The sequence below is a fragment of the Lynx canadensis genome, chromosome E1 (genome assembly GCF_007474595.2).
Source record: "Lynx canadensis isolate LIC74 chromosome E1, mLynCan4.pri.v2, whole genome shotgun sequence".
Classification (NCBI taxonomy): domain Eukaryota; kingdom Metazoa; phylum Chordata; class Mammalia; order Carnivora; family Felidae; genus Lynx; species Lynx canadensis.
In genome coordinates, this window is record NC_044316.2 from 45730474 (window position 1) to 45754358 (window position 23885).

Consider the following 23885-nt stretch of genomic DNA (forward strand, 5'->3'; position numbering starts at 1 on the left):
AAAAAAATTAAGAATGAGAGCTTCTAACTATTAACCTTAGCAATGATGCCCAGAGGGGAGAAGGGCATTCTCTGTGGGGGATGTACAATGCCACAGGAGGGAAGACTGTGTGTGCACGTGTGGATGTGGTAGAGGAGGTGGTGTCTGATGGATAAGAAGGTAAAGGTGAGGGGTAATGGCAGACAGACTGGATTATTCTCCTGTTCATAGTTAGCAGAAAGCTACAGGATGGATGAGCTGAGTTTAAGAGAGATCAATAAGCCACTTCTGGCATGCCGTAATAGGATACCAGCCCTCCAGGGCTTTACACATGTGTGCACGTGCACACACACACACACACACACACACGTCAATCTGCGCAGTTAATAGGCCAATTCAGCAAGAAGTACCTTAAAATAGCATTCTGTAACATAGTTCCCAGGTAGGCACAATACTGACGAAAAGGACATCTTGTGTCTATAATTCTATTTATAGCAATATTATCTACCTCAGACCATAAACTTCAACAAAGCCTGGCTATTTGCAATTCTGGTTGCTTTACAAAGTACTCAATGGAGTACTGGTGTTCTAATATCATTTGATCCCATTGTACAAAAATGATGGCCAAAAAATCATCAAGAATTCACCAAAGCAGCATAGGACACAAATCAGTGCCCAGTAAATGCCTGCACACACCCATTAAAGATCTCTTGATGAGAAAAAAAACAAAAACAAAACAAGAACAAACAAACAAACAAAAACATGAGTTTAAGCCTCTCACTGATCAGGAAGGCGGGCTAAGCCAGCAGCTCCCAAAGGCCTAGCGGGTATCTTATGGTATCTTATGGTATCTTATGGAAAAGCCTGATTACAGAGATACAATAAAGATTTTTATTCTAGGGGCGCCTGGGTGGCGCAGTCGGTTAAGCGTCCGACTTCAGCCAGGTCACGATCTCGCGGTCCGTGAGTTCGAGCCCCGCGTCAGGCTCTGGGCTGATGGCTCAGGGCCTGGAGCCTGCTTCCGATTCTGTGTCTCCCTCTCTCTCTGCCCCTCCCCCGTTCATGCTCTGTCTCTCTCTGTCCCAAAAATAAATTAAAAAAAAAAAAAAAAAAAGATTTTTATTCTAATCCAACTTTCCTCTCCAACCCCCATCTCATTTACATGTCTGATCCAACAGTAAAGTACCTGTTCACAAACACGGAGAGTTCTATATGGCCATCTGTACAAGGTGATAACACAAAACTCATTGTGTTTAGTCTCCTGTCTGCTGACTTGGGATAAAGATTAAGAACAGAACGAAAACATTAGTGTATTGTATTAAGAGACTTTCTTGTTTAATTGTGTCTGTTTTCATGATCTCAGTCTACTACAAACTCATTCCAAACTCTATTATACTTTGTTCACCTGCAGGTAGGTCAGTAATAATCCATCAACCACATAGTTCCTTCTAACAGACTATTGGCTGTTATGTTTCCTGATATTAAAGTCGATAAAGGTAACCATGACATTTGCTTTGGATGGGAGTCAAGTGTCTGGTTGGGATGTTAAAAAGGGCAAGGTCTAACTGAACAGCCATGTGTGGTTTCCAAACTAAGCAACGGAGAGAGTTAAACTTGCATTTGTGGCAATTCTTGTGTGTGGTGTAATTAACCACCACCCAAGACAGTTACAATTCTTCAGTTTAGGCTACTCCTCTAATGGTTCTGATAAAAGGTTCCTCCTAAATCCACTTTATTCCTGAGTGTGAAGATATGTTAATTTCACAACAGGTGATTCTATTTCCCCCAAACTGGTTTTGGGGCCCCAGGCTAAGTGTCTAAGTTCAAGCAGCTGGCAGTTCTGTTTGTCTTCATGGTCCCTCTGCCATCAACTTATATTGACACCATGGGAGGAGGAAATACAATTGGGCATGAAAGGTTCTACGTGAAACCCTTTAGCACACTGTGGCCAAGGAAACAAGCCCTTATTGTTTCAGGTGGTATCAAATCCCTAAGGTCCTGAGGCATTTATGGACATGAAAACTAAAACCCAAGGTTTCACAATCATTTAGAGGCTGAGATTTAGAACGCAGGTATTGCCACTATTACTTCGTTGCCTTCACTAAAGAGAAACAGCGCAGTTGACATCTTGTAAAATTTGAGAAACCTGGGAGGCTCACTTACCTTAATGGAGCTGCATCGTAAACAAACTAAACTAATAAAGGTCTGACTTAAACTGTAAATGCAGTAGGGGACTACCAGCCTCAAAAAAAAAAAAAAAAAAAAAAAGCCGGATTTGATCTACTTGAGTATGCATACTCATCTGCAGTTAAACATATTATGAGGAAGTCCTCCTACGAAAATTTCAACGGAAAAAAAAAAAGGACTCAATGAGATACCAAATTTTTCAGTCGGAACAATTGCAACTAATTTGAAACTGTCAATTGTTTCTACCGAACAAATGCAACTAATTTGAAACTGTCAATTGTTTACTCTTTATACTGGTTAGAGATTTCTTTTGCCAAGAGGGGAACGAATGGGGTCAAGTAGAAAGTGGATAAATAAATGCTCTAGTTAAATAAAAATTATCTGCAAAAAGCTGTATTTATGACATAATTGCCACCCAAGCTTGCCAGATGTTGCCAAGTTTTATAATAGAAGTTAAACACTATGAAATGCACCTCTAGTTGAGATAGATACCTGGCCAGCCTGACTTCCCCTAGACAGAATCCCCACTGTTCCCAGCACATTTGAGGATTATCTACTTCCCTACTGGCCCGTGCACCACACCCCGTTCTTCTCCCCAATTAGCTGGACAGTCACTGAAACCCATATGGTTCCGCACAACACAGATCAAACAGCAGGGACCGTTTACAGCTTCCAGGATAGGCCATCTTAGAGATGAAAAAGAGAGAGGAAGTCAAGGCCCGGAGGGGTAAAGTGACTTGCCCAAGGCACCAGAGACAGTTAACCATAGACACGGGACTAGAACCAAGGCATCCGCCTCTCCGTCTGGCCCTTTGCCCACTACACCACACTATAATTTCACTGCTTTAAATCACGGTTCTCCGAGAACCATAAGCTTAAATTACTTCAGGCATGGAGCTCCCCTTTGAATTTTGCTGGGGCAGATGAAGATCTGCAAGCACCCTGCTCTGATAAGGGAGCAGGAGCTTTTAGAGGAGACCAAAATATAATTTGTGGACTCTACATAAACACCCAATATACCAAAAGGCACTGAAAATTATACAGGGTGGGGTCTTTAAAAAACTTTCTGGATATAAATTCCTGAGATCCCACTGTAGATCTAAGGGGGTGGGAATAACACCAGAAAAAGGTTGGCCGCCATAAAAAATTCCTGCAATACACATTTACCCAGCCCAGTCCCACTGGCTTATAAAAAGAAAAAAGAAAAAAGCTCTTTGATGATGATGATGATGATGATATAGTGACCGCTGCCAACTCCTTTGATGAAGCAAATCATTCTTTTCATGCCAGTGTCAAGGAAACACACATTACTGATTAGCACAGGACAACTCCCTTGAACAGCAAGAACCATTTTAATAACCAAACACACACTGATGAGCCTCACGTAGTTAAGCCAGGACGGCTACACCTAGCAAGAATAAGATGCTCACAAAAAAAAGGGAAGGAAACACAGATCTGAATATTGACTTTTTCATGTGAAAAAACCCATAAGCCACCAGATTTCCATCATTTCAGCAGGGCTTCCTGTGTTCTAGGCTCCTCTGAGAGGCAAATGCAAACATCCCTATGCAATTCTCACACATTTGGACAGAGCCAGAAACGCAAAAGAGACTGCTCAGAAGACTGTGTTGGCACAACCAAGTCCACAGAGTTGTGGTGTGAAAACCAAGGGCTGAGAAACAAGAGTGAGGCCAGAGGACTGGTCCCGATGGAACAAGGCTGCTTCCTCCAGCTTACTGAGCGGTGGGCAGAGAACAGACAAAGCACAGCATTACCAGCAAGCAGCTACAAAGCCTTTGGGGTCGAGGAAGAAGCCCTTCCAGACACTAAGGAGAACAGAACTCCCTCCTAAAAAAGGAAAAATGACCGTCCAGGGCAGGGATGGGAGGGGGGGACTCACTCTGTTGCCAACAGGCTCCACATTCCCAGGGACCTCTCTTCCTAAAAAGTCACCACGTTGATCAACCTGCTGCCTCGTCTGGAGGTCATCCAATCTTACTGCCGATTTCTCCGAGTCACAAAAGTGGCTTATGTGGGGATCTGTATTGTGGAGCAAGGTGGCTAAGCTTTCAAATGTTTTTTCTTTTGAAAACTGAGGGACAGCGACATCTCTTTAAATGCCAAGAAAGCAAAATAAATGTTAAGAATGTCAAAGACAAGAGTTATGTAAATATTAGGGAAGATCGTTTTATTTAAGAAATTGGTGGTGGCCAAAGATGCCATCAGAAAGTTAAACAAACTCAAAACCTGAATATCTACCCTGTCTCACAAGCTCAACTGCTCGCTACGTATCCTCCTGGGCAGACAGCAAGCATACAGTAGCTGTACTGACAATCTGGAATCATTAAGAAAAGGCTAAAATATGTTCGGTTTGTGGTGTTTAAGCAGGAAGAAGACTATAACTGGTGAAAAGATTTTCACCAAACAGCACGTTTCAAGTTCTGGGGCTGTATCTGAATTATATGGAAACTCACTCACGTAGTACCTCCTATTTTCTGATGATGCTTAATAATTCAACTTCCATTTGTTAAGCTTTAATGCAGTGCCTGGCAGGACACTGTGGCAGCTAGAAGGGCAGACTCTGGAGCCAGACCATCCCGGCAGTCACTTAGCTCTCTGTGCCTTGGTTTTCTCGCCCGTAAAATGGGCACGGTAATCATACCTACTTCAAAGGGCTGTTGGGAGATTTAGATGAGTCAATGTATGTGAAGTTCTTAGAAGAGTGCCTCATATACAGTGAGCACCATGTGTGTGTTGGCTGTTATTAGTATGATTAACCAAGAACTACCTAAGGCAACAGGATCTAATCATAACAGATCTATTCCCGCCCTTGCGGAGTTTATGGTCTAATCAGGGACTGCATTAGTCAAATAATCACACAAACAGAATGGCAAATTACAGCAAGTGCTATGAAAAGGGCATACAGGGAACCACGAGAGCCTGACAGGAGAAGCTGCTTTGGTCTTGTGATGGGGGTGCACAAGATCGCAGTGTCGAAGGATGTCCTGAAGGAGTGATACCCGAATCAAGATCTATAGGAACGGCGGGGAAGGAAGGGAAGAATTGCCTGGGCAGAAGGAACAGCCTGTGCAAAGGCCCTGGGACTAAAGGTAAGTTACTGTGTGTGAAGACCTGTGGGCCTGTGCAGCTGGAGAGGGCAGAGCAGGGAACGGGCCGAGGTGGGGCTGGGGAAGCAGACAGGAGCCCGAGCGTGCACTCATGCAGAGTGGGCCACAAAATCAGAACCTTCTTCACGTGCTCGTCTGTCACCCTTGCAGCTGATGGAAAGAAGAGGAAGGTGTGCTATTCTGATTGGTGTGAAGCAAATCTGGAAGGAGAAAACCCTCCCCGCTAAGGTGCAGTATTTGATATGCCACACAGTCTGTGCTCACACCCCAGGCGAGTCTCCTCTGGTGTTTTGACTTATACTGATGTTAGACTAATGTTTCTTAGCTGCGTTGACAGCTGAGTATGAGCACAGCGCACCCAAACCGCATGGGCGGGTTTAATAACTAAGACCGTTGTGACAAAATACGGCTACAGAACAAACCCCGGTACAAGGTCTCTTGCTTGCTGAGACCCCCTCATCGGAGGGACCTCTCTGCAGCCACCACACATGGGATCAGAAGCTCCCTCTGAAGCCCCAGGAGTAAGACAGGCCCCCTGCTCTCTTTTGCATCTTCCGGGGGGCTCCATCCCCCCCAGGCCCCTCAATCAGTGCCAGGGCCATTTTTGCTCCTGCAGGCAGATTCCAGGGGGTTCTATCATAAAATGAGGGAAGTCGCCGGATCACAGTCGCACATTACTCAAGAAGGCTGGCAAGGATATGAAGTATGTATCAATCTCTTCCAGGCACTCCCGGCTTCACAACTCTTCCTGTCAGCTGACTCTTCTATGTCCATTTTACTTGCTAGTTCACCCATTCCAACCCCACCCCCAGGCTGGGCTCTTTTATCCTCCAGATACATAGAAAGAGGGGTCCTGTCACGCATAAGGCACTGGAGCCCCAAGGCCTGCGAAGCTTCTGCCTCCCAGGAGTGTACCATCCGTCGGAGAAGCAGTACCTTACAAGGGAGAAGACGGGAACCCCACAACCGATCTCCTGGCAGCACCTGGCAGTGCCCTCAGGCCCTGCCCAGAGCAGCTCCCTCAGATTCCGAGCCCACGCTTCCCCGCTCAGGCCTTTGCACTCTGCAGCCTAAGCCTGCGTTCCTGTAACTCCAAAGCCCACTCATCATCCTCTCAAAACTCCAAGTTAAAAAAACTTGACATGCTCAACATTCGCTTTTGGGTGAGGAAAGCTGAAAGGAAATGAGAGGGGGCACGGGGGCACGTGTCGTGGTTTGGGCTCTGCCAAGTCATTAAATCTCTCTGGGCATCAGTTTCCGATTCTACAAAGTAAGAAGACCGGGTTGAAGCTGCCATTTGTCTCAGAAATGGGACAAGTCCATGCTTTACCAGGCCCTCGTCCATCCTCACTCAGGCTTTACTGAAGATTCTTCTAGCTCCAACCAATCAAAACACGCCCAAAACCCACGAAAGAATTTGAGAGAGTTTAAAAGTCTTGATGTCTTTCAACATCCCGCTGTCTCCACTTATCTCGAAACATTTCAACATTGGAAATTAGTAATAATCTGATTCACTTAAGCTTCAGGGTGGGGAAAAGAAATACCGTAGAAATCAACTAATGTTATATGGGAGGAAGTGGGTGACTCCCAAGCACACATTCTTGCTCTAGATGCTAAAAGCAACCACCTCCTAAACTGAAAGGGAGATCTCGGTCTTCTCCAAACCACAAATCAGATAAGTGATTGAACTTTACCCAGGCACCGAAAGCCCTAAAGATTTCCAAGTACTGAACCGTCAGATCAAGATGATTTAGGATTGCTTTTCGAAGCAACTGTGGTTTGGTTCCCAGTCAGCTGAGTGCCAGAACTACAGATAAACTTGTTCTTAATCTCTACGCATAAAGGAAACCGTTTTCTGCTCTGCAAAAACAGAACACAGCAAGTGGAAAATGAACCCTAACACAACTAAAGGATGAGGTCACTGGATTTGTTCAAAGAAAGGTGGTGCCTTTGAGGTCAGAGATTCCCCAAGCTGGCTTTACATCTTTCTTGCAGTATCTGAATTTATCTGGAGAGCTTATAGATACTTCTACAATGGAAAAAAAAAAGACTTAATTTTGTTTGTAAAAAAAAACAACAACATATATATATATATGTATATATACACACATATAGACACACATACAAGCACATGTACATTTGGGAACAGAACCATCACAAAAATCAAAGACTTGCTGGCTCTGTTGTCTGAGTTGCGGGGGTTTCTGAGATTTCCTTGATAGAATTTTAAACCTTCTCTTATGTTGTCATTAAAAATTGGCCAACAGTTACACTCAGTACCTCATAGTTGCTCAGGAGTTTCCAATGTACAGGAGCCATCAATACCAGTCCTTCAGATGATTAGATGTGAAACAAACTAGAATCTAAACCTGTATATTAACCCCAACACTGTGAGATGTGACGCCACTCAGAGTACAGGAAGGGCTCCTGTCTGGGAGAGGACAGTGGTTAGGGATGGACCCACAGGGCAGGGGAGTGTAACCTGATGAAACCACAGCCCACTGCTGGGGCAACTCCCAGGCCCTCATCTCCCTTGCTCTGCTCTGTTTTCTTTCCTTCTGTAGAATTTTATCACTTTCCCACAAATATATTTATGGATTTATCACGCTATTGTGTCTTGACTCTCTCCACCAAGTAGAAGTTTCACGAGGGCACAGGTCTTTGTTTTCTTCATTAATGTGCCCCAAGCACCTCAAACAGTGCCTGGCAAATAATATATACTCAACAAAACTGGTGGATGAATGAATGAACACATGGAATCCACTACATTCGGGAGCTAGGAAAGTTGGAAGGCTCAAACAAAGTAGCCCTCTCGTCTCTGACCACCTAGGTAGGAGTGAATGTGAAGCTGTATGGTGGGGGCACTAGTCACTTTAACCTGAATTGTGTTCCTAATTTGGGAAGACATTCAGGAATAGGCCAGCTTAGATTTTCTAGTTTCATGCCTTGTTTTTTTTTTTTCCTAAATGTTTATTTTGAGAGAGAGAGAGAGAGAGAGAGAGCATGCGAGCGAGCGTGCAAGTGGGGGAGGGGCAGAGAGAGAGGGAGACAGAGAATTCCAAACAAGCTCCATGCTGTCTGACACGGGGCTCAATCTCACGAACCATGAGATCAAGACCTGAGCCAGTATCAAGAGTCAGACGCTTAACCAACTGAGTCACCCAGGCGCCCCCATGCCTTGTTCTATGGATGAGGAAACAGAGAGGAACTAACTCATTTGTCCAAAGTCTTCTAGTCGGCTAGCACCAACCCCTCCCTCAACTCACAACTCCCATTCACTGAAAAAATACATGTGTATCATATGGGTCAAAATACACATGAAAACATAAAACTATGCCTATAAGCTACACTTCAAAACAGCTAAAATGACAAAGTACACCTACCTATCTACTTGAGGAGAACAGAATGGGGATTTCCTTTCAGCATGCAGTCTGGAAAACACAGCCCCTGTTCCGGGGTTCACCCAACTCTGGTAGGTCAGATGCCCAGCCCCATGCAGAAGCTGTCATCAAAGACTGACTTCCCAATCCTACTGACATTTGTCACCATTGTTCCAGCAGCATTTTAGATCTGGTCCAGCTCGGTCAATGTGACACTTAGAAGAGAGTCCCCCTTGCTTCTAAACCACCCGTTCAGATTGCTGGGGTCACAACGGATGCGAGACCAGTCCCTAAAAGGACACGTTGGCCAGCTCCCTGCGTTCTACAGTCAGGCCCTCTACCCGTGCACCTGCTGTAAAATCCCTGAGGGCTGTGAGGCTGACGAATAATCCAGATATCCAGCCCTCCCAGGAGAAGAGGAAGGAGAGTATCACAAATCATATCCTCCCACGATTTGCTTCCAATCATGGTCTCACCCTGATAAGAAAGTTCCTTTTTATTTACGTGCTTCATTCTTGTACTTTAACTATTGAACCTACTCCTTTCACAAATTTCTTCCACACCCACTCCCCTTAGCTGCTTCACTCTGGCTCCAGTAGGCTCTTTTAAAACCCAGAGAGGGTACTGTAAAGGAACCTGGAAGAGAGTCTTGTTCTGATTCCTTAGGGCTCTTAACATACAGAGAAGGCAAGAACACTTAGTTATCATTAAGCATAACTTCAAATAATTCTAAACATCTCATAATTCAATAACTAAGTGTATTTAATGCAAAGCCAGTTTTGCAGTTAAAGCAGATTTCTTAAAAAGCAATTTCAGTAGCTAGTACTCAAAAAAAAAAAAAAAGCCCTTTGGAATTACCTGTTCTTTAAAAGTTGGGAAATACAATGTATTAGAAAAAACAATGCTAAATTCTCCATTACCAGGTCTGCCACTAACTGGCAGAACGTATCAGTTCCAACTTCTCTACAAAATGAGCCAAACCTGTCTCCGGTCTGGTCCGGTGCTGTGATATTCCAGGGCACAGGGAAACACACTTGCTCTGTCCAGGATTCAGACACGGGAATTACTTGACAGCCTCAACCTGGCTGCATAGTAGAGTCCTCTGGGGCTTCTGATGTCATCAATAGTGTTTCTACAGAGGGAGAGGGGTTTCTGGAATCCTTGCGCGGGTGGCCATGAACCAGTGTGTGGTGTCCTCTTGACGGGCTCCTCATGTCAGTAACGAGATTAATTTTTCCATTGTCAGACCCCGTGAGATAAATGGTTGGTAATCATTCAAGTGAGTTTCATTTTTCACTCAGCATGATGTTTCATTGTTGAAATTTTTTTTTAATGTTTGTTTATTTTTTTTTTTTAATTTTTTTTTTTTTCAACGTTTATTTTTATTTTTGGGACAGAGAGAGACAGAGCATGAACGGGGGAGGGGCAGAGAGAGAGGGAGACACAGAATCGGAAACAGGCTCCAGGCTCTGAGCTATCAGCCCAGAGCCCGACGCGGGGCTCGAACTCACGGACCGCGAGATCGTGACCTGGCTGAAGTCGGACGCTTAACCGACTGCGCCACCCAGGCGCCCCAATGTTTGTTTATTTTTGAAGAAGAGAGACATACAGCACGAGCAGGGGAGCAGCAGAGAGCGAGGGAGACGGGATCCGAAGCAGGCTCCAGGCTCTGAGCTGTCAGCAAATAGCCTGATGCGGGGCCTGAATTCACGAACTGTGACATCATGACCTGAGCTGAAGTCGGACACTTAACTGACTGAGCCACCCAGGCGCCCCAGATGTTTCATTGTTAAAAAACGAACCTTGATCTAGGGCTGTCTTCTTATGTATAAAACATATTTAAAAAATTAAAGTTATATGTATACAATTATTATATTTTATTTAAAAGAAAGGATGCTGGGCTCCCTTCCTAGAGATTCTGATTTCAGTCACCTTGGGTGGCACCTCAGGGTTTTTAATGAGCTCCCCAGGTGACCCTAGATGACTAATTCGGCCAGGGCTGAGAGGCATTGCCTGAACTTCACACATTCCTAGTTGCAGATGTGGCCTCCTAGACAGGTGTTTCTCTCACTCTTAGACGCTCCTCAGGAGTCATGGGCCGTTTAATTTAAACGAGATCTGACTCAGTTTGGTCAACAAACACCTGTGACCCAACTGTAGGTCAATGACAGTATCAGGATCTAAGGATTCTGACAGCACTGTTTGTTCAGAAAATGTATGAAAAAATTCAGTTTCCATGACAAACACTTCTGCATCTCAGACGAACAGCTATTCCCTCATCTGAAATAGAGGGGGGGAAATAATCCACTGGAGAATGGGGTGGTTTTGAATTATAATTAGAAATTAGTCTACTAACTAGGGAAATCATGTTTTATACATAAAAGGACAGCCCTAGATCAAGGTTCGTTTTTTAACAATGAAACATCATGCTGAGTGAAAAATGAAACTGACTTGAATGATTACCAACCATTTATCTCACGGGGTCTGACAATGGAAAAATTAATCTCGTTACTGACATGAGGAGCCCGTCAAGAGGACACCACACACTGTGGTTCATGGCCACCCGCGCAAGGATTCCAGAAACCCGTCTCCCTCTGTAGAAACACTATTGATGAGATCCCATTAAAGGACACAGGAACATCTTCCTCCCCCTCCTTCCCCCTATGAAACCCACAGCCCACATGCCTGATGATAAAACAGCCCCTTGTTTTTATTGGTCTTAAAAAACTTCAAAAAGGAATACTCAATCATTATCTGCTGAGTGCTCCCTACAGTGGGTATGGCCAACTCACCGTGCTAAATGCCACAGAGGATGCAGATAAGCAAGACAGGGTCCCTGCCTTCTATGTCAAGAGAAGTGATACCCCTCTCTCCCTAGAGCACCTTCCTGGTGCCCTCCTTTCTCCCTCATTACTCTCCTGAAATCCACCTAAACTAACCTTCGTCCCTCCACTGTGGTCCAAGGGCCAAGGCCACTCTCTCTCCTGTCACCACAGGCCCACTTCCTGGTGCCAGACTGGCTGGGGGGCAGGGGCCTCTGCAAGGGCAAACCAGGCCGAGCCTGATGATTAGAAGGTTTGATCTTTTCAGGATTCTGTACCAAAGACTGACTGCACCAAGGAAGAGCAACTCTGGTTTAAAGGCTTCTAAGATAAGAACTTTCAGTTTTGCTATTTCAGAAACATTTCTGGGTAAGATCTTACTGAAACACATGCACCTGCTTGGATATTATTAGATCTGAGTATAGAAACAAGCTTCAACTATGAAATAGGCTTAGGGCCCCTGAATCTCCTCTATCCATGGTCATTGGACTCGGCTCCAGAGTTAAAAATGGTCCTTCTTGCTGATGGAGAGTCTCAGGCGAAGGCAGTGTTTCCCCCTCAAAGCTGCATCTTTCGAGTACTGGAACAAAGGGTATGAGGCCACAATCCTAAGGGGATGAACAAAAGCATTATCTGAGCATGTTCCTGAAGCTTACTAGAAAGGCTGCTTTCTTCTCTTCCCAGTCCTTCTCCACACCCAATCTCTCATTGCAGCAACGTTGGTCACCTGCTCAGGGTGTGACTGGGGTAAACTGACTGGTTCTCACAAACCCACCAGAACTTAACCACTGCAGGAGCTGCTCTTCAAGAGGAAACGGGAGGATCAGCTTCAAAGTTCAATTCCACCACTGAAGCATGACCTTGAACAGGTCACTAGCCCTCTCTGGCCTCGGCTTCCTCATCTGTCTGCTCTGGGGAAAAGGGCAGAGAGCATTTGTTCAATTTGGGAGGGGAGGGAATGGCATATGCCCCAAATGTACTCCCACTGTTACTGATGGATATGCATTCAATTCCTAACGTGAGGTGGGGAAAATACTGAGGCTCACTGGACTAGATCCACAAGACTCCTTCTAGCAGTCTAAGACACCCTGACTCTAACCTTGGGAGGCTATCCATCTATGCACATGTGCTCCCAATGCTCCAGTATTTGTGGAATTTTTTTGGAAATCCCCTTCAAAGAATATACTGCTGAATCCCCTAAGTGATAGCAAGTGTTTAGTTTTTAAAAACCAAAAATCAGATCCAGGTGTCCTCAATAAGTTATACATCAGTCTGAGTAACAGTTTTGATCGAAATTTCAGTGTGAACCATGTAGAAGTTACAGTCGAGCAAAAACTGGAAGGAAACTGGGAAAGGTTTTACATTGTGTAAGGATCACCGGCTTAAAAGTAAATATTTGCCTTTTTAGGGTTCCTTTGTTTTAAAGTTGAATTATTAAACTGGTTAAATAAATTCCTAAGTGAAATACTGAAAAGTAAAACTAAAAACAAAAATTTTTTAAACTGATCTGTATGACATGACCCCTGACCCCTAAAGAGGTGATTATTTGGAAAGACATGACATTTCTTTGGATGAATCAGTTTAGGTATGTTTACAGGAAAAACAAAACAAAACACCACCAAACATATTACTCCACTGTCAAGTGCTACCTGAGTCTTCCCAGGAAAAACAGCTGTGTGGACAAGCTATATGTTTTAAGAACTGTAGCCTCCAAAAGGGACAATCAATGCACCAACTCTGGATTTATATATAAACAGTCTTGAGGCAAAATTTTAAATGGCCTCTGGGGCACCTGGGTGGCGCAGTCAGTTAAGGATCTCTTGATTTCGGCTCAGGTCATGATCTCACAGTTCGTGGGTTCAAGCCCCACATCAGGCTCCGCGCTGACAGTGCGGAGCCTGCTTGGGGTTTTCTCTTTCCCCCTCCCCTAGAAAATAAAGATATAAACTTAAAAAAAAATTTTAATGGCCTCACAACAAACTACAGAAAGAATCTTGTCTGCAGGAGATGGGCTACCCTCAAAACCAAACTCACAGAATCATCCCGAGGTATTTCAGGGTGCTCATGGGAGCCATATCTGCTAGAAAGCTGATCTGAAACCATGGCAGACCAAAGGACTCTGCAAACAAGGTCCTTAACAAATCAAGATAAAACGTTTCTCAGCAGCTTTTAGGTATATAAGTTGTCATCACGAGACCACCATGGTTATTTACATCTACAAAATAGAAGAAAAGAAAACAACATCTAAACATTCCACTTTCACTTGACCTAAAATCCACACTGCTAAAAGAAAATGGGTTACTTTAAAATGGTTATTATAGGGGCGCCTGGGTGGCTCAGTCGGTTAAGCGTCAGACTTCGGCTCAGGTCATGATCTCACGGTCTGTGAGTTCGAGCCCCGCGTCGGGCTCTGTGCTGAGAGCCTGGAGCCTGTTTCGGATTCTGTGTCTCCCTCTCTCTCTGCCCCTCCCCTGTTCATGCTCTGTCTCTCTCTATCTCAAAAATAAATAAACGTTAAAAAAAAATTAAAATGGTTACTATAAAACCAATTTAAAGGTTAGTTTTGTGTTTTTTAAAACATCCAATACTGCTTGGGGGCTGGGGGGAGAGGGCAAGAGTAAATAAGGTTAGCAAATTCTGGTACTGGGAAATTACCCCAAGGAAATAATCTGGCAGTTGAGATATGCTTAAACAAGGTCTATCACTTTGCTTATAATGCAAATTAAAACCAGCCTCAGTATCTAAGTGGCTGAATGGTCAAATTATGGTATGTGCATCCAGAGAAGTATGCAGCAGTGAGAATGTTATCGAATTAAATTAATTGACACAGAAAGATCTAGGATACACTCCAGTTTGGGGAAGAGAAATATTATCTATACAAATATGTGCACAGAAAAAAATGTCTGGAAGGATATATATCAAGATATTGGATCAGCCATTTAGGGAAATGCAAATCAAAACCATAATGAGTTACCTTTTCAACACCCAGTAGGCTGACTACAATCAAAAAGAGAATATCAAATGTTGATGAGGATGTGGAAAATGAGAACCCTTCTACATTGCAGGTGGGAATGTCAATTAGGGCAGGTGCTTTGGGAAACTGTCTGCCAGTTACTTAAAAGGTTAAACACAGAGTTGCCATATGACCCAGAAATCTCACTCCTAGGTATATATCCAAGAAACATGAAAAAATATGGCCATTCAAAAGTTTGTACACAAATGTTCATAGCAGCATTATTCCTAATAGCCAAAAAGGGCAAACAACCAACCAAATGTCTATCATCTTAAAAATGGGGGGCGCCTGGGTGGCGCAGTCGGTTAAGCGTCCGACTTCAGCCAGGTCACGATCTCACGGTCCGTGAGTTCGAGCCCCGCGTCAGGCTCTGGGCTGATGGCTCAGAGCCTGGAGCCTGTTTCCGATTCTGTGTCTCCCTCTCTCTGCCCCTCCCCCGTTCGTGCTCTGTCTCTCTCTGTCCCAAAAATAAATAAACGTTGAAAAAAAAAAATGGATAAACAGGGGCGCCTGGGTGGCTCAGTTGGCTAAGTGTCCAACTTCAGTTCGGTCATGCTCTCACAGCTTATGGGTTCAAGTCCCACATCGGGCTGTGCTGACAGCTCAGCGCCTGGAGCCTGCTTCAGATTCTGTGTCTCCTTCTCTCTCTCTGCCCCTCCCCCCCACCCTCTGTCTCTCAAAACATGAATAAACGTTTAAAAAAAATGGGTAAACAAAATGTGGTATATCCATTATGATGGAATATTATTCAGCAATAAAAAAGAACAAAACAGCAATACAACATGGATGAAAACACTATGCTAAGTGAAAGAAGTTAGTTACGAAAGACCACATGCATTCTATTCACCTGAAATGTCCAGGGCAAATCTATATAGATAAGAAAGTAGATTCATGGTTGCCAGGGGCTGGGAAGTGAGTGGGAAATGGAGAGTCATAGCGAATGTGTGGAGTTTCTTTGGGGGATGATAAAAATATTATAAAATTGATTGGGGTAATGGTTGCCCAGTTCTGTGAATATACTAAAAACCACTGAATTACATCTTTAAATGTGTGAACTGTAGGATATATGAATTATAGGTCAATCAAGCTCTTAAAAATGTTACTAGAGGTAATGTTTGGGTAGTATGATTACAGGTTTGTTGTTTGGTTTATTTATTTTTTTTTTCAACGTTTATTTATTTTGGGGACAGAGAGAGACAGAGCATGAACGGGGGAGGGGCAGAGAGAGAGGGAGACACAGAATCAGAAACAGGCTCCAGGCTCTGAGCCATCAGCCCAGAGCCTGACGCGGGGCTTGAACTCACGGACCGCGAGATCGTGACCTGGCTGAAGTCGGATGCTTAACTGACTGCGCCACCCAGGCGCCCCTGGTTTATTTTTTTAATTTAGACTTATCCATGCTTTCTAACATTTCTATAATAAATATGATTACTTTGAGGGATTTTTGAAAATCTTCCCATGTTATCATATAGAAAGCATCAAACATACAAAAGATTTAAAGAAAGGGAAATACACCTCTCCTTATAATAATGGGAAAACTGGAAACAACTTATATGACCCCAGTAGGGTGTCACTATGCAAGGCATGGTTTACTACCATATCGATCTTGGTCAGTTATGACCCTTGTCCCCAACCTCAGACTGGGCACAGAAGGCTCAAATGCTTTTGGCATGGATGGCTGTTTACTAAGGTGCTAGTAAAAGTGACAAATTCAATGACATACTCAGAAAATGTCCTAATCGTTCTGTGGGGGGGGGGGGGGGGAACAGAACATAAATATAGAACACATATTTTTATACTGTAGTATTTGCTGTGTTCGTACATGAACAAAGATCACATGATAATCAGAAGTGATGTAGAGGGTGCCTGGCTGGCTCAGTCAGTACAGCATGGGACTCTTGATCTCAGGGTTGTGAGTTCAAACCTCACATTGGGTGTAGAGCTTACTTAATTTTAATTAAAAAAAAAAAAAAAAGAACATGGGGTGCCTGGCTGGCTCAGTCAGTTGAGCCTCTCACTCTTGATTTCGGCTCAAGTAGTGATCTCATGATTCGTGAAATGGTGCCCCAAGTTGGGCTCCGCACTGACAGGTAGACCCTGCTTAGAATTTTCTCTCCCTCTCTGTCCCTCCCCTGCTTGTGCGTGCACACACTCTCTCTCAAAATAAATAAACTTAAAAAACTTTTGAAAAAATGCAAACAGGGAGCTTATGATTACTTTTAAAAGTTTTACTTTCCCCAGTCCATTTCTTGTCTGCTGCACTCACTTAAACATCACTAACAATGTGTTGCTCTGAGGCAGGAAAGTCTGACACCAAACATGGGATATAGGTGAAGATAAAGATAGAAAAAAAAAAAAAAATCCCCAACCCCTGGGAAATACAGCCAACCAGCATGTTTATTATTCACAAACTATGATTCACTGTCCCTGTTTTTAAAGCCAGCACCACACTCTAATCATATTGCTAGGTTACAGGCCCCGAGTTATTTGTGCATAATAAAAACTGAATCCATTAAAATGATACATTGCATCTTTCCCACCTATATCATCTCTTTAGGAGCACATTTGATCATTATAACACGTGGACAATACTGAACCTAAAGATTACTTTGGATCCCCAAACCAGAGGTTTCCAGTGAAAAATGACATCATTATCCAAAGATTCCTCAACCTGAAAAATGGGAGTCAAAATCCGAAGTGGGCAAATAACTCTCTCTCCCAGGTCCATGAAGGTGGCACTATTCTGTCCAGACAAGAAACCTTTGCGTACTTCACCGGTTTTACATTCAGGAATATGTTCTACTGTTGAACTCTCTCAAGAGGAACTCTCATACATTTTCTCTTGCGCCCTGAGAAGCTATATTACTGTGGGAAGCCCAATGGCCAGGCAAGTTAATGACCTAAAATACACACACGTGCACAACTACAGTCCAATTTCATGATCGGCAGCCCTGATATGAGCTTAATGAAACATCCACCTCATGGCCTCAGTATAAATACTTGATATCTCCTAGTGGGATAATTTGTGCAAGTGATAACTATCTGAGTAAATGATAAGCAAGTACGTTTCTAGTTAAGACTCCGATGATATTCTTAGTGTGTTTCTGTACATACGTGGCCCTTAGTTCTCGGTGACATTGTTTGTTCTCCTCTAAAGCCAAAACACTGGCTGAACAAAAGAAATTGTATATGTTCTAGCTGAAGAAAGCATTTTCCCTCCCATGCTGCAGATCTCTTTGGTACCTGACAGAAGTGGCAACACCATTAAATGAGGACTAGAAGACAGCAATAATGTAACACAAACCAACAGTAGGCACAAGATCCAGGTCTAAGAAGGAGGGAAAACACTCACTAAATATGCACAATTTGGATGAACAAAAGACAGCCTAAAGTTAGCAACACCGATGTCACTGCATTTTGGATATGGTAGCCTAGAGTCTCAGCCTATGAGTCAATGTCTGGCTCAATCAGTCACACTCTCCTGAAAAATAAAAAAATCACAGTATTGCCTCCAATGCCCTAGTTACTTCATCAATCAAAGCAAAGAGCACTGTGGTGCCTGGCTGGCTCAGTCAGAAGAGCATGCGACTCTTGATCTCAGGGTGATGAGTTGGAGCCCCATGTTGGGTGTAGAGATTCCTAAGAAATAAATAAACTAAAACCTTTAAAAAAGAGAGATAGCATCGAAAAGTATTCCTCCTAGAGGTACACTATAGCAGTAACAAAAATAATGACAGTGAAAAGCATCTGGTGGGGGGAGAGTTTACATTTATTACCTATGATATGCAAGGTGCCTTCACATGTGCTGGCTGTCCCCATTTCGCGTATCAGGAAACAGACTCTCTAAAAAGTAAAATAACTTGCCTGAGGGCACAGCTAGCAAGTGACCAGTGTGAACTCAGGTTTGTCCGAAATTACAACCGGTGGGTTCTGCAGGACCTGGTTTAACTGCAAACTCAACAATGAGTTCCGTTTGGAATTTAAAATAATAATTCTCACTCTGTTTGGGGATCAAAATTTTTACTGGTAGATAATTCTGGGAGTGAAATTCTGACGTTTTACTTACAAAGCAGTTATACTAAAATGTAACTTTTTAATAAGGGTCTGGGATATTTTACCATGAACTTTGAGAAGGGTGGATTTCTAAATACAATTTGGAAATATTTACACAAACTGAAACTATAGTCCCAACTAAAGCGAAATAGTTATTTTTGGCTCTAAGTTACTCAATAACTAAAATACTGGAGTCCATCAAAGAACAGCCAATGGAAATATGCAGCAAAACCCAAAGCCCATGTATACCTAGGCTGTGATATAAAATGATCGATTTCCATATCATTTGTTTGGTCATTCTGTTTATACTCTTATTTATGAACAAGTACCAAACAACAGTCAACCAATTCAAGGCCAAGTGTTCAAGTTCAAAACAAGACGCTAGCTGTGAAAGCGGATTTTTTTTTTGAATTGGAAGAAAAAGTTAACTTACATGAGTTCTACCATGAAGTATGTACAAATTTTCCTTTAAAAACAAAAAAACCCCCAAATCTGAAAACGATGATTTTATATTCTATTTTATCTGTTTCCAAATTCTTGTTACTCCAAGAGCACTGACTATTATTTACCAAAAGTGTATAACCTCCGAGGAGTTCACACTGTGGCCCTTAGGTACACTCGTGTCAATCCTCCACCTGGACAGCTGGTACATGATATACCATATTAAAGAGTACATAGTGGAAGTCATTAAACAGAACCTGGCCAGTGTACCATACCCCACATCCTGAACAATGCGTTTTGTTTTTTTTTTTTAAACCACTAATTTAGGTTCTTCAAACCAGAAGAAAAAAAGCCAAGTCTGTCCACAAAATGTCCTCCCCAGCTATGGGGCCCAAATCCATAGCCTGAGCAAAGGCCTTAAACAGTTAAATGTAATCCAGGAGCTTCTCTCCAGGAAAAGATGAAAAGACGTTTCAGACAGCTCCACCGCGCTCTCCCAGGAGGAGACGGTCTTTCATTTAAAGTTTTGAAGCGGCTTTACCGCGCGGTCCCACAAGGGATCTTTAAAAAGAGGGCAAATCCCTCGGCTTAACCTCCTTAACGAAATCTTGGTGCAGAGAGCCTCCTGCCTCTGAAGACCTAGAAACGTGCGAGGCACGTAAGCAGAATCAAGCTCACAGGTAAAAATGCTTACCCATTCCCAGTTGCATGTGCCTCCCAAAGTTTTCGCATTTTTAAAAGTTCAAACCAGGCTTATAAACGCAAGACATTCCCTGCCCTTCGGTTACACGGCCCTTTTGCATCCTTGCCCCACGGCCTCCGGCAGGTAGAGGCGGCGCCCACCTGTGGGAAGGGTCGGGCAGGTGGGATGGCCTCCCAAGCGCGCGGGGCCTTCCAGAGGCCCCGAGGTGCCGCCGGGACGACACAAACTTGTACTGGAGCGCACGGGGTCCGGGAAGCGCTGCCCGTGACAGCGCGCTGACCCGCCAGGCCCCTCGGGTGGCGTGCGCCTCGGCGGGGCCGGCCGCGGCCGCCACTCCGGCCGGCCGGGAGGTGCTCGCTCCCCGCCCGGCGCCGTCTCCCACGCCCGGCCCGAACCTCCGCTGGCGCGCGCGGGGCCTCGGGCCGCCGCCGCCGCGCTCCCGACTCGGACCCCGGTCCGCCACGCGCTGTCCCCCACCCCACGCTCCCCGGTCACTCACCCCGAGGCCGGACAGCAGCAGCGCCAGCAGCAGCCGGACCGGCATGGCGAGGACTCGGGCCTGGCTCCGGGCCCGGCCGGCCGGCTCCGGGGGGGCGGTGCGGGCCGGCGGGCAGGCAGAGGACGGGGCGGGGGCGCCGCGACTACAGCGCCGCGGCGGCAGGACTTCAGCCGACGTAGAGCTGACTAGGCGGTGGCGGCACCCCCATGCCCTGCCCTATAAGCACCGGGTGCCGCCGCTTCTTCCGGTCGGGGCGGGGCCGGAGGCGGGGCCGGCCTGGGGGCGGACCCAAAACTGGGCGAGGGGGGCGGGCCCGAAGGCGGGCTCGGGGCGGGGCCGTACTGGAGGGGCGGGTCCGGGGCGGAGCTGGCCTCCTGCTGGCTGGGCGTCACGCGGCCCCGGTTGCTGGGGGGAAGGGTCAGGCCTGGGCGTCACGCGTCTAGGGGCCCTGAGCGATTTAGACAGGGAGCTTTTCCGAGGGCTGAAGGAGAACAGCAATCCAGCCACGCGGGTGCACCCCCTCCCCAGACCGTCTCACCAACCCCGCCGAGAGACCCGCTTCGTAAGACTCGACCAGGGGAAAGGTCAGGAGACGGGCGGTGCCGGGTGTTCCGAGCCCCCGCTTCGTCTTTTCGTCGTGATGGAATCTTTTTTTTTTTTTTTTTTAATTTTTGTAAGTGTTTACTGATTTTTGAGAGAGACAGAGTGCAAGCAGGGGAGGGACAGAGAGAGGGAGACACAGATCCGAAGCAGGCTCCAGACTCCGAGCTATCAGCACAGAGCCCGATGCGGGGCTGGAACCCACAAACCGTGAGATCACGACCTGAGCTGAAGTCTGACGCGTAACGGACTGAGCCACCCAGGCGCCCCCAGTCGTCGTGATGGAATCTTGAGCAACCTCCAGAGCCAGGGTCAGCGGCTGGCAGGGATTCCAGCAAACACAACACTTCTGCCATGCGCGTACAAGCTCTGGGGTCCTCCAGCTGTGCCTCAGCTAGTCCGAAGGCCCCTTTCTTCCCTTTCAACAATTTCCTTCAAGTCACGTCCCACAGCCATCAATTCCTTTTGGAATAAACCACAGCCAAGTCATTCGCCAAAAATTATAAGCAAAGAAGGAAACCATTTCAGCAGCCTATGTCTTGTGTTTATGTGACATTTAGTAGATGTGACCTGGTGAAGCTAGAGATGACATGTGTCATAACCCATTGGAGGGACTGGGTGTGTTGAAGGCTCATACAAGATCTATTTGAGGATTATGGACTATTAACCTGAATTTGGTCACTGGGTCCATTGCTGCTCTGCTCTTGGATGGAAGTGGACAGAGAGGGCATATTGTTTGTTACAATGTAAACTAAGATTCACAGCACATTTACATATCTTTGGAAGAAAAGACAAGGGGATAGCAACTTCTCTGATTTTTCCTAACTTGCTCATAGGACAGCCTAAGATTTTTTTTTGGAGTTTGGGAGACTGGAGTAAGCAATGCTAGAGAAAACAGCAAAGAAGTAGCAGAGGACTGACCAAATGTCTGGTCTGTGTGCACTGTGGATCAGTCCTATCTAAGTATAAGGCAGAAATGTTCAGAGGAAGCCCAAATCCCAGCAACAGAGCTCCCTATTCCCAGCCCCCAATGCCTGGATGGAAGTCAAGGGACTAATCTCTACCAATGCTGGAGAATCCAACACCAGTTTAAGAGTGGGACAAATCTTGGCAACTGTGAAAGTCGTAGACACATTTTGAAAAGTGTTTTCGGCATGTTTCAATGCAGAGAGGTTTGGGATTGACGGAGAGATGTGAGGAAGCAGAGGCTCCATTAGTCCCAAGCAGCATAGCCAGGTGTCCAGGGAGGAGCCAACAGCACAGAAACTGGGAGGAGTTCTTTAATGATTTACCTGTCCAGCTTGTGAGCTGAAGACTGGATCTGTAAGAGCACATGTTTGAGTTAAAAGAGAAGCTTGACTACAAAATGTTACTTTCACATCCCTTCTCTGGTGCTTTTCCTAAAACAGAGTAAGTCTAGGAGAGGAACTTTCTGTGCTGGAACTCTGGCAACTCTTTGACAATTCAAAATGTCACTGTGACCCTGTAAGCATGGTAGATAAAACACAAAGGGGAATCTGACTCATCTGACTCACAAATCAGTTTTAGAGATCCAATGAATTAAAAAAAAAAAAAGAGAGAAAAGCCCATTCCAAGAAGTCCAGGCCAGGTTGGTATATTTTGTATCTTGTACTCAGTTGGACCAAATCTTCGGTCCTTAACTGCACTTTTATAGGTTCTCAGAATTTCTTATATACCAGTTAGATTGTTCTTATACTTAACCAGTTCCCATGTTTTATGTGCTTTCCACTTGATTGGCAACTCATACTGATAAGCTCTGGTTTTATTTATGGCAGCATTGCCCATAATCTTGCCCCACAGTTAGGTACTGTTTTAACAGCTTTTTGCTCATGATAAAGCAAAAGCTGCCATCACTGATAAATACGAGCAGAAATGGAAATATTTTGTAGGGTGCCTTTGAAGTGTACCTGCCCATATAAAAGACCTGAAAATGGACAGTAGATGACCTTTCTGGAAGTTGCATTGAATGGCATCCACTAAACAAGGCAAAGGTCATGGTCTTTGTGTAAAGATAAGCCCTCTTTTTTCACCAAGGCAAGAAAAATATGTGTATCAGATTCAACAAGGACAGCCGCAGGACCTGAATGTGTATGAGGAGATGGGGGCTGGGAGAAAGTGAGTTCACAAAATCTTATTTCACTTCTCTCTAGACCAGTGGTTCCCAAACTTGGAGAACATTTACGTATGTATTTATTTATTTAAGTTTATTTATTTATTGAGAGAGAGAGAGAGAGAGAGAGAGGAAATGCAAGTCAGGGAGGGGCAGAGAGAAGAGAGAGAGAGAGAATCCCAAGCAGGCTTTGTGCTGTCAGCACACAGCCAGGTGTGGGACTCGAACTTACAAGCTGCAAGATCATGACCTGGGCCAAAGCTGGATGCTTAACTGACTGAGCCACCCCGGCACCGCCCCAAACTTGGAAAGTTTAAAAAAAAAAAAAAAAAAGAATTCCAACGCCTTTTCGTGCCCTCCTCCCCTACTGATTCAGCGTCTCCGGGGGTGGACCCCAGGCCTGTGTGTTTTCCAGTTTCCGCAGGTGACTAAGGGCAGCCAAGATCCTGGGCGCCAGTTCACTTACAATGTCTGGTGTTAATTCCTGTGGGCTAATCCCTTTTGTTTATTTTAGCAAATGTCGCCCTCTGGTGGAATAAATTATGACTCAGCCTTTGAAGAGTTTGTGCCTGTTTCATTCCTGTTTACAACCCTTCAAAATTTCATTTAAAAATGATTATGAGGCTGGTTTGCAGATAGCTATTTGGAGAGTGGGTAGCTGCCTTTGAAGGAGACTTGAAGAGCTGGTAAAACCAAAAAGAGAGGTCACGGTTGACAGTTTCAGGAATGTCTCAAAGAACACTCAAATAAGTGTTCTTATTATTACTGTTAATATTTATTGGCTGTTGGGGCACCTGGGTGGCTCAGTGGTTGAGTGTCCAACTCTTGATTTCCGCTCAGGTCATGATCTCATGGTTTGGGGGATTGAGCCCCATGTTGGGCCCTGTGCTGACAGCATGGAGCCTGCTTGGGACTCTCCCTCTCTCTCTGCTCCTCCCCCACATACACG

General features: G+C 45.0%; 1 protein-coding gene across 1 annotated transcript in view; it reads right to left on the reverse strand.

Moving 5' to 3' along the window:
* Positions 1-20408, reverse strand: part of ERN1 (endoplasmic reticulum to nucleus signaling 1) — an 80927-nt gene extending 60519 nt beyond the window's left edge. Inside the window, exon 1 of the mRNA XM_030295943.1 lies at positions 20206-20408. Within this exon, the coding sequence (XP_030151803.1) occupies positions 20206-20250 (45 nt within the window). The 5' untranslated portion in view covers positions 20251-20408. The remainder of the gene's footprint in view (positions 1-20205) is intronic.
* Positions 20409-23885: the final 3477 nt, after the last annotated feature.